At 39.0% G+C, this 11,084-nt stretch overlaps 1 protein-coding gene across 1 annotated transcript; it reads right to left on the reverse strand.

Moving 5' to 3' along the window:
* Positions 1-8,865: 8,865 nt before the first annotated feature.
* On the reverse strand, positions 8,866-10,700 carry LINGO3 (leucine rich repeat and Ig domain containing 3). The gene has a single exon (XM_069964515.1). It carries the CDS (start codon positions 10,681-10,683, stop codon positions 8,866-8,868), a length of 1,818 nt encoding a protein of 605 aa, XP_069820616.1. The 5' UTR covers positions 10,684-10,700.
* Positions 10,701-11,084: the final 384 nt, after the last annotated feature.

Below are 11,084 nucleotides of genomic sequence, written 5' to 3' on the forward strand. Positions count from 1 at the left end.
GTCCTTCTCAACTCAGAGCTGATCACTGGCTCCAGCCTTTTTTTTAGCCTTTTTTGTGATTGGCCACAGTGGTTATATATTTTGTGTTAATGAGTACCTGTAAGAACAGAGACTGGCAGGACATGAGCATTGTTGAAACGGTAGCAAGAGGGAATTGGTAAGGAGTATCCTTACTTTTATTATTTTTCACCATTCTTCGCTGTTAAAAAATGAAAGCATTGGTTCAACCCCTTTAAAACTTGTTTCCCTCTTTTTTTATCCAGAATCCGTACTCTGCAGGCTGCAAGGTTTCCAAACTATTTTCCTGTTAGTCAGGTTAGTATATTATATGCATTCCTCTGCCACGCATTGATACAATACATCTTACCCCACACCCATATCTATTCTATGGAAGTCCTAATCTATGGAAGTCCTATTAGCAACATTGCAATTTGTTTTACAATACTTCATGCATTCAAACACAAATATTTATTTCTTAATGCATAGTAGTGAAAAAAATGATTTCATTAGCATTCATCTTAGTGGAATTGGCAGTAAAAGTTCAAGAATTACAGTTCACAATCACTTGATTCCCCTAATTTCTATGTAATCATTGACCTGTTTCATGTTTATTTACAATGCCTCAAAATACATACTTGATAAATTGATTTATGATATTGTATTGCTATAGGGTGATTTTTTAAAAAAAGATTTAAAGGATAACCATGAAAATTAAAGGGGTAGTTAAAAAATAAATAAATGTTCAAATCAACTGGTACCAGAAAGTGCCAGAGATTTGTTATTTACTTCAATTTAAAAATCTCAAGTCTTCCAGTACTTCCAGCTGATGTATGCCCTGCAGGAAGTGGTGTATTCTTTCCAGTCTGACACAGTGCTTCCTGGTGCCACCTCTGTGCATGTCAGGAACTGTCCAAAACAGGCACAAATGCTCATAAAAAACCCTCTAATTATTATTTTTTTTTTTTGCTGAACTACCCCTTTAAGCAAAGTGGTTTTTATGTTTAAGTATGATGCCTGGCTGGATACTTTCTTTTGTCATTTAGAGATGAATTTATTTTACATTTAACAAGATGGATGACTGTGTAAGTTGGCAAACAAATAACTAAATCTAGTAAAGTCAGGCATATGTCAGAGTTTGTAATACAATGTTTCCTTCCACAGTTCGATATTACACTTTAAACTAATCCCGATCTACTAGATCAGCGCTCACTTACCATACATGGCTCGGTTATCATAAAGCAAGGGTTGCATATACTGTATATTGTTAGTCCGAGCAGCCCTTGCTTGTCTTCCAGCCTTGTGTCTGTGTTCCCCGCTCACTGCAGCCGCCTCGGGAACTTCTGATCCTGTCTTTAAAGAGACAGGCCACTCAGCCAATCACGGGCCGTGACGGGACAATGCCAAAGCCAGGGATTGGCTGAGTGGCCTGTCACTTTAGAGAAGAGCCAGCAGCGGTTGCGGTGAGTGGAGAACACAGGAACAAGACAGTAGAACAACAGGGAAGCCTGGACAGGTAGGTACAATCTTTATGTTTTTCTTTACCCTAGCATCACTCGTTGGCTGCGCATCACTATTACACGTAACAATGCACGGACAGTGGTCGATGATTTTTAAAGATGTTAGAGGACAACCATCAGCCAATAATTGTTTCTTTGGCTGATCGTTGTCTTTATTACACAGAGAGATAATCTGCTGAATCAGCCTTATTTGGCAGAATTTCGCTCAGTGTAATAGGGCCCTTAGTTTTCCCTATGGATCCAAGTTAAAGTTATGCAGTGCTACAGAAACATGGCCACTTTCTTTCAGAGACAACATGATTCTTGTCTCCAGTTCAGGTGTGGCTTGCAATGAAGCTCCATTCACTTAAATGGAACTGAGCAGCAAAACCCCGCCCAAGCTGGAGACAAGAGTGGTGCTGTCTCTGAAATAAAGTGGCCATGTTTTTGTAGCACTGGATAACCCCTTTAATAGATCCAATAGTTAAAGACGGCTGGCAGATCGGTGGTACTATACAACTATACATCACATGAACCCTCCACTGCGAGGTTTCCATGTAGGAGCTTTCTGGTTGGAGACAATGACATCAGCAATGCTTAAAAAAAATGCACTACTGGACCAGCAGCTAACCTTAAAACCAATTTCAATTTGCCTTTGAACAATGAAAGCAGATACCTGGTCACTGTGTTCAACTGGTCCAGTTGCAGCAAAATAGGTTTTTAGTTTAAAAGCCACAGATCACATGTAGTTTGTTCTTCATAGAGATTAACACATTTAATATGGCAGCAATAATAAAGTAGTCCCTTATGGAGAAATAGTAACAGTGCTAGAAAAGAGCAGGAAAGTGTAGGGACATTTTTTGAAGATAAAGAATACATGGAGGGAGATGATTCATGTCTGTATCTATTGCAGTGCAGGGAATTGCATGATACTTTTAGCTGAGGAGGCATGGACTTTGAAATGGATCAAATACATTTCTAAGCGGATAAGCATTGGAAGTTCATAATGGAAAAACCTGCATGCTTTATGCTGCATGTAGAATGGCAATATTACACTAAGGCTATGTTCCTGCTATGTACAGATGAGAGCAAACAATGGCCAGAAACAATGTTCATGATCATTAATTCCAGTTTTACAGTTATTGTAAAATTGTTATTGTTATGTCTGTGGTTTTAACAGCAGACAGCAGACATTGAGTTAAGGACGGCCGTAGTTAGTACATAGTGGGAACATAGCCTAAAGGTATCCAGCAAATAAGTACAAGTATGTTATGAGCTATACTTCTATTTAAATCAAAGAGTTGAAATATATAATAGAGTGAAAGGAAAAAGTAGGTGTCTGAAAGCAGTGGGCACAATGTGCAGTGGGTCATAGCTAAACATAATGTATGTTATTTTTACATAAGTTTGTAAAAATTGAATATTATTACTACATTAAAATAACTGTATGCAGAAATGCTATACGCCTCTCAATATCTTAGTATCTTAAGACAACCAAAAAAAGCTATTCAGCTATACAGAAAAAAGTGAATATTAACTGTGCATTGTAAGTGCTGCAGGTAGTATTGCACAAAAGTCACACTGTTATTAGAAGCTAATAGATTATTTGTGAAATGGACAGAACGTTACCTGCTTTTATTAATAGTTTAATATATACTGGTCAATTGCTAGACCTTGTGGGCCCTAGAATTATGTTGAAACTTGAGACCCAGTGTAGGATTCCCTGGTTCTTTGGTGGGTCAGTCCAATGTTGTTCATTTGTAAATTCAGCAGTAGCTGAAAGTTATTTTATTGGTTTAGCATATTGCCATACTCACATATCGCTAAAACCTGAACAGGGCTACCAATGTGGGCCACTTGGAGATTGCACTGTCTGAATTAAGTTATGTAAATTGTTTGCCTAAAAACAAGATAAAAGATTAAATAATAAAAAGTAGCAAAGTAGCTACATTTTCCCGGATGCTCACTGGATGATGCTACTATATCCCAATTTTTTCTCCAACGTTTTATCCAGTATGTGTAATACATTTATTTTAATGCTGTGAAGGCTTGCAGTGGGTGGGATTACCAATGCAGTGTCGGACTGAGGTATCTGAGGCCCACTGGAGGAAATTATCCTTGGGGGCCTACCAATGAAGAACCAGTGAGAAATAACATGTTAGTGTTACTGCAGGTTCTGAGCTGGGGCCCCACCAGAGGGTCCTCCGGTCCTCCAGTTTGCCAGTCCAACACTGTACCAATGCCAAGGATTACAGTTCTCTTGATTTGTCTCCCATTTCACAGATATTGCCTCAGATTATAGTGTCCTGCATATTACAGTGTTATATGCTATACAGTAGTGCTGTAATTACTTACTTACGTCTTAATACACAACACTGGTCATTTACTGACATATTGTTCTGCTGTTCCCCTTGTCACTGGACACTGTGTTTTCTGCTTCTCAACATATAAAATCATCCCTCTAGAGACAGGTAGGGAGGGTCAGGGAGCAATGGGACAGAATGGAGCTAACCACATCAGTACGGTGGGCCACACAAGCAGAAAATAAACAGCAAAAGCTCCCTCCCATTGAACATCTGTCTGACACTGCACTCTCTACAGAGCAGTCCTTTTCTAGAGAATAAGACTCAGCTTCAGTACCAGGCACAGCTACTACCAAATGTACAGAGCTTTACCTGGGGAAAAAATGAAGGGGACTCAGCAGTCAAGCTCATTGTGCGTTCAGCTAGCTGACTGGTGCTGAAAGGTGGACCCCCATGAGCTAATGCTGATGTATTGTCCTCAGGATAGGTCATCAGTAGCAACATTCCAGATTAGCAAAATCATATTATCATATTAACATTTTAATAAACATTGCATATGTTTAAAGTGCCTCTTTTATTTAAAAAAACTTTTGACGTGTCACTGAAATTATTTGGGCACCCACAAATTGTTACAACTAAGGATTGGCTGAGTGCATCTCCCAGGGTCTCTGCTCTTTCTTTCTCTGCAGGAAACAGGCTTCATAAACTTCTTATTAAACCTGTCTCCTGCAGTGAGGCAGAGAGAGGAGCGAACCGGAAGAGAAATAGCTCAACCACTTGTTTCTCCTGGCTCATTCCAATGATCAGAGGGAGTCGGAAAACTTAAGCCCCTCTGTCAGCGCTTGTTTGCTCCTCGTTCACCACTGACTGGTGAAGAGTGAGCGGGTGAGAGCCGGGAGGGGGGCGCGGAAAGGTGTGGGGGGGCCGTGGGGAGCTGCGGTGGTGCCTATACAAGATAGCGGTGGTCTGCTGCCACCACTCGTATTCCACGGAACAACAACAGCAGACCGTTGCTATCCTGGTCGTTTGTCTTTCAACATATTGAAAGATAAACAGCAGCAACGATCATTCGGCATCGTTCATGCCGGCTGATCGTTGCCTTCTATTACACGAGACGATTATCGGCCAAATACGGCCGATAATCGTTTCGTGCTAAAGGGCCTTCAGACCCTGACTGATCTCCGTGACATGTCAAAAGTTTTTTAAATAACAAGGACATTTTAAACATATGCTAGATTGATTACAATGATATTGGAATAATGTGATTTTGCTTACCTGTTATACCAGTGGCCTTTTCTCTGAACTCTAGAAATCTCAAAAGCAGAAAAAGAAGATATGTAAAATATAATAAAAGTCTGTGCCGAAAATTAAAACAGCAACATGACAAGCCTTTCTGAGGCATAACAGAAGGCATGCATTAGCTTGTATTTCAGCCATCTTATATAAAACTGAGAAAATGGGATAAAACATGTTATTAGCTAAGATATGGTGATAAGAGTTGCAGAAAGAGATTTATGAAAGCACTGTATTGCATACTTTTATTCTAATATGAAACATTTCTACTAAGGAATCTTCTTAGGCTAAGTGCTTCCTAAAAGGAAATATTGTTTAACAAAGATAAATTATTCCGAAAAAAAAATTAAAAACATTTTTCAAAAAATTTAACGGCATGTCATGTGCGTTGCCCAAAAGCTACAGAATATGTGACTGCATAGATGTGGAGCCACAGTCTGTGACATACACAATTGGACTTTCTTATACAATATATTCTGCTGCCATACTCTTTAAGACAAAGAATAGTAGAAAAAACAGCATTGTAATACTTTTGAAATAAAGGTTTAAAAATACCGGTGCTCAGTCTCAGTCCTCTCTGTCCAATGGCTCAGTCCTTCAAGATAGAAATGTGTGTAAGGTACCAATAGAGTAAGCAGTAGATCAGACAGTGCTGAAGTATTAACAGCCCTTGATTCCGCAGCACTGGTAAGGCTATGTTGTCACTGGGTTAGGGATTTACGTTCAGACCTGCTATTAGCTTTCTTCTAAACTGGTAAACAACCTTTTCACTTAGTCTAAAAATATATAAGTTTCATAATACCCCCCTCCCGAACATTATCGATGCCCCCTTAATCCTCCATACCCCATTTTGTAAAAGTTTCCACCCATCTGACTATTCAATGAAAAGTTTACTAATAGTAAACACCTATATTTGAGGAAATGGTGGTCCATAGCAAGAAAGTGAAAACTGTAATAAGGCCAGCTGAAGCTTTAAATGATATTTATAAACATTTTTTTTTTTAACAGACCACAGGTCTGAAATGAAGCTTGTTGACTGTTCTCAATAACAAAACACATACTGCACATGGACAATGTCCAGACCTAAAGGTCCTGCGTACAGCGTGTACGTATACAATGTTTTTGGATGCATATTTTCTGTTTACACAGAGAGATGTGTGGCCGTTAATTACCTGTGTAAAAGGGCATTTAACAGGGGAATAGAGAAGTCTGGAGTGGATGATGGAGTACAAACTTTGAAACTTTATTTTGAATGCACAAAAATGATCCAGATATTTCAAGTAAGTAGAATATCAATGAAATAAAATCAGTTCTGACATTTTAGTCAAGATGCATTAAAGGCATTAATATTCTACTTTTCTGTGATGTCTAAATCAGTTTTTATGCATTAAAAGGTAAGGCTCCAGATCTGGATCCCTATATTTCTTCTTAAATAAATGTAATATTATGTATTTGCAACATTATTCATCTGTTTACATGGAGTTATGCTTTGGAAAATGCAGAGCAATGAAATCTGCCACATGGAAGTCAATGAAACGTGACATGAAATGTGACAAAGCTTAATAAATTGACAACGATAAGCTATTTTCCCCCAAATCTGTGTCCATTAATGTTAAGGTGGTGAATGGAAGCAAATAAATTATGACTCTGTTACCTCTTATGTGTCAAAACATGGTATGTCCTTTTTTAATTTATTTATATTACTACTATACTGTTTGCTTTATGATAAAAAATTAATTTTAAAATTGCAGTCCTGTGCCCTAAAGGCGTATCTGTGCCCTAACTTTGCACCCCCCCTCGTCCCTCCTCCCCACTCTCTTCATCATTAGGAATGCCACTGGAACATTTACTTCTGTTTAAACATTGCACAGGTGTCTTAATGATCCAGCCCATGTGCCGGGGTAACACAGGTGGTGAATAGGAGGCAATCTGCCTGGAGCAGAGGGGTGGTGCAAAGTTAGGGCACAGATACGCCCGTAGGGCACGGAGCTGCAATTTTAAAATTCATTTTTTATGGCAATAACTGCATCACCTGCCAAACGGACCGCAGGACAGATCTTGGATTAAAAGCAGCTATCCGAAGGTACAAGCGGTTTGGGGGGTCAGATTGGGGGTACAGAGTCGCTTTCAGGCTGGGGCTTACATCATGGGACAGGACTGTGGAGGTACTCTCTTCATAGCTGTAACCCCTCTCTTCCCGGACAGAGAGTGCTACTATACTGTGCCTACATCTGCCCTGCTCATTCCTTCATGCACGCTGCAGTCTCTGTCAGTCATTGAGTTTCTCATCCTCTCCATTCCTGCTATATTGTGCCTGCACTTACACTCAGCTATACACACTGCTGCTATAATGTGCTCACACTTACACTCAGCTATACACACTGCTGATATAATGTGGCTGCATTCACACTCAGCTGTACACACTGTTGCTATAATGTGCCTACACTTACACCCAACTATACACACTGCTGCTATGATTATAAAATGATTTTTGGGGTGTGGACCAATTGTCTGCCTATTAGTGATTTCTTATGGGAAAATTTGCTTTGGTGTAAGAGTGGATTTGGATTACAAGCACAGTCCAAGAACGAATTATGCTCGTAATTCAAGACACCACTGTTTATATATATATATATATATATATATATATATATATATATATATATACATTCCAATTTGTTAATAATGTGTCTGTTCTCAGTTGACTCAAAATGTCTGATGATTCCTGAGAAGTCCCCTGTATATGTTTGTTATTGTTCTATATTTTTATATTATTATTGTTATTATTATTATTTATATATCTTATTTAATTTGTTTGCCCTGGAGTGGATAAATTTTTTACTAAACCACTTTTCTGATTTTTTAAAGCTTCTTCTTATATTATTTATGTTAACCCTGCATTATTGTATACATCCCTAAAAATGTTGACTTCACCAAATTTATTAAAATTTGTATTTTTCTGAAACTTGACATTATATAACTATCCCTGTTAAATTGACTTAAATTCATCGATCATCACATAACATCGCATGTGGCTTCTGGAATGCTGAGATTTAGATATCAAACCAACTCTGCTATATTTTACAAAAATTGCTGTATGTAGCTGGTTAGGGCAAATGATTTGGCAAGAGCCAAAAATAGCCCTTGTTGTTTATTTGAATGGAAGAATAATGATGGCATAGGTGAAAATGCTATCTAAGCCCATTAAAGGAGAAGTCCGGCGAAAATTTTTATTAAAGTATGTATTGCCCATCAAAAGTTATACAAATCCCCAATATACACTTATTACGGGAAATGCTTATAAAGTGCTTTTTTCCCTGCACTTACTACTGCATCAAGGCTTCACTTCCTGGATAACATGGTGATGTCACGACCCGAATCCCAGAGCTGTGCGGGCTGTGGCTGCTGTAGTGGATGATGGCAGAGGGATTCTCAGTGTCCCCCCAGTGCCCTGTGTCCCTCAGCGTCCCCCGGCCATCATCCTCTCCAGCAGCCACAGCCCGCACAGCTCTGGGAGTCGGGTCGTGACATCACCATTTTATCCAGGAAGTGAAGCCTTGATGCAGTAGTAACTGCAGGGAAAAATGCTTTATAAGCATTTCCCATAATAAGTGTACATTGGAGATTTGTATAACATTTGGGGGGCAATACAATACTTAAAGAAAAATTTTCGCTGGACTTCTCCTTTAATGAGACACTCCAATTAACCTTTCAACTTATTGCATGTAATAAGTAAAATATCACAGTGTCCAATCCATTAGAGCTGACTATTTTCATATCATTTTCATATTAAATTTTCTCGCCCCACCTTGTCCTGCCGCAGAGGTAGGCCCATCAACCTTACGGAAAGAGTACTCAACTGAAAAGTTATTTTTGTGTTGTCCTCTACCTCTGCTCCATACAAATAGTAGAAGAAAGCAGAAAAGAACCACTCCCAAGAAGGTAATACAACCCATGGCTGTTGATACTAAGATTGTTTTTAGGTCCAAAGTAAACTTCAAGAATACATGTGTGTCATTGTGGTAGGTATCATTGTATTCTGCAAGATACATTGTTCGATTAGCATATGGTGAGTTGTCACTTTTTACAGTCAGTGTTGCAAAGTATGTGTCATTTCCTCCTGCATTAGTGGCAATGCATATATATGTACCACTGTCTTGAACCTGAGCATATCTTATCTCAAGAGTACCCTCTGGCAGTACAGTAGATCTTCCTACACTCCTGCTGGTGATCATCCTTCTCTGTGGTGAGACCCAGACAATGAGTGGAACAGGTTCTCCATCAGCCCGGCAATGAAATGATACAGGCTGTCCTTCATGAGCTATAATATGTTGAAGCTTCCTGTCCCTTATTTTAGGTTTTTGGCATGTAAAATATTCAAAAAGTATTGAATCTGGGAAGTCACACAATGCATTGCCTTGTATTTCAGCAGGAGAAGCACATACAGGCTGGTGGCCATCAAAATTGAGAGTTTTCCTTCTTTGCAAAATCCATAGCAAACGGCAGTCACAGGCAAGGGGGTTGGCATCCACTCGCAGCGTCTCCAGAGTGTTGACTGACTGGAAAGTACTTTCCTCCAGGGTTAAAAGTAGATTGTTGGAGACATTTAGCAGACGAATCTGTCTCAAGCCATAAAAAGATTGAGGCTCCACAATAGTAAGGAAGGCCCCAACCATGTGGAGCTCTCTTAGCCGTATCAGATCCCTAAAGGAGCCTCGCTGAATAACTCGGATAGGATTGTAGGAAAGATTTAGATATTCTAGGTATGTAAGACTCCTTAATGCAGCTGCTGGCACTGAGGTGAGATTGGTATAGGTAATGGAAAGAGAAGTAAGATTTAGTCCCTGGAAAGCAGTTGGGCAGATGTCTTCTAAAAAAGGCCAGCAATCGATTTCTAGGTCTTTGAGGTTGTAAAGCTTCTGAAAATTCTGTTCCTCCAATGAACTGATGCTCAAGTGACGGAGATGCAGAACCTCAAGACCTTGCAAATAGGAAAGTGAGTCAGGAGATATAGAAGTTAGATTGCATTTTTCAATTGTTAGTTGCTCTAGGCCTACCAGTCCAGAAAAGGCTTTCTGTGAAATATACAATAGTTCATTGTCCCCAACTTCAAGACTTTTTAAATTACGGAGGTCTTGAAACATGAAGTCTAAGAGTATGACAATTTTATTTTCACTGATATCGAGCAATGTTAGATTGGTAAGTTTGCTAAACACTCCAGTTGGAATAAGTTTCAGTTGGTTGCCTTTCAGTTTAAGAGTTTGAAGAAAAAAGAGGTTGGCAAAAGCTCCTGGTTCTATTACTGAGATAATATTTTCACTTAGATCTACTTCTTCAAGTTGTAGGTATGTGGACAGTTCACCAGGATTCAGGCATCGTATGCGGTTCTTGCTGAGGTCTAAGAGTTTTGTTTCAGATGGGATCCCTTCTGGGATAGAAGTTAGGCGTTTGCGGTGACAGATGACTGACCGGATCTGAGGTGCACAATCACAACGTGCAGGACATCCTAGAGTCTTTCTTTCTGAACATAGGAGCAGAAGGTGGAAAAGTAAGATGGAGGGCCAACATGATGCCATTTTAGTAGGCATCATATAATCAGAGGGCCTACCATTTTGTCAGGCACCTACAAATTGGAAAAAAAAAAAATCAAATGATGAGTTACATTAACAGTTTTACATCTTCCATGCACAATTTTGATGTGACATCCAAGCATGATAAAGTTTGTGTAATATTGTTACAATTACAATGTATTTACCTAAACCAAGCTATTTATAAAGTTCAGGAGCACACAAAATATTACATATGCAGTGATGATTTTTTATTTAATTTAATAAGATATAATGTTATTATTTTTTTTACTTTTATTTATCCTATAACTGTAACACATTTTTTAAAAAGGCAGAATACATTGACATGTATGTTTGATTGGCGCACCAATGGGGGGAATTAGGAAGCTGTGTTCGGTACTTCCTATCCCAGGTACTTCCGCACC

Source organism: Dendropsophus ebraccatus, chromosome 3 (genome assembly GCF_027789765.1).
Source record: "Dendropsophus ebraccatus isolate aDenEbr1 chromosome 3, aDenEbr1.pat, whole genome shotgun sequence".
Lineage (NCBI taxonomy): Eukaryota > Metazoa > Chordata > Amphibia > Anura > Hylidae > Dendropsophus > Dendropsophus ebraccatus.

Coding starts and splice junctions, on each gene's coding strand:
- LINGO3 (XM_069964515.1), bottom strand. CDS start 10,683: ATGATGCCTACTAAAATGGCATCATGTTGGCCCTCCATCTTACTTTTC.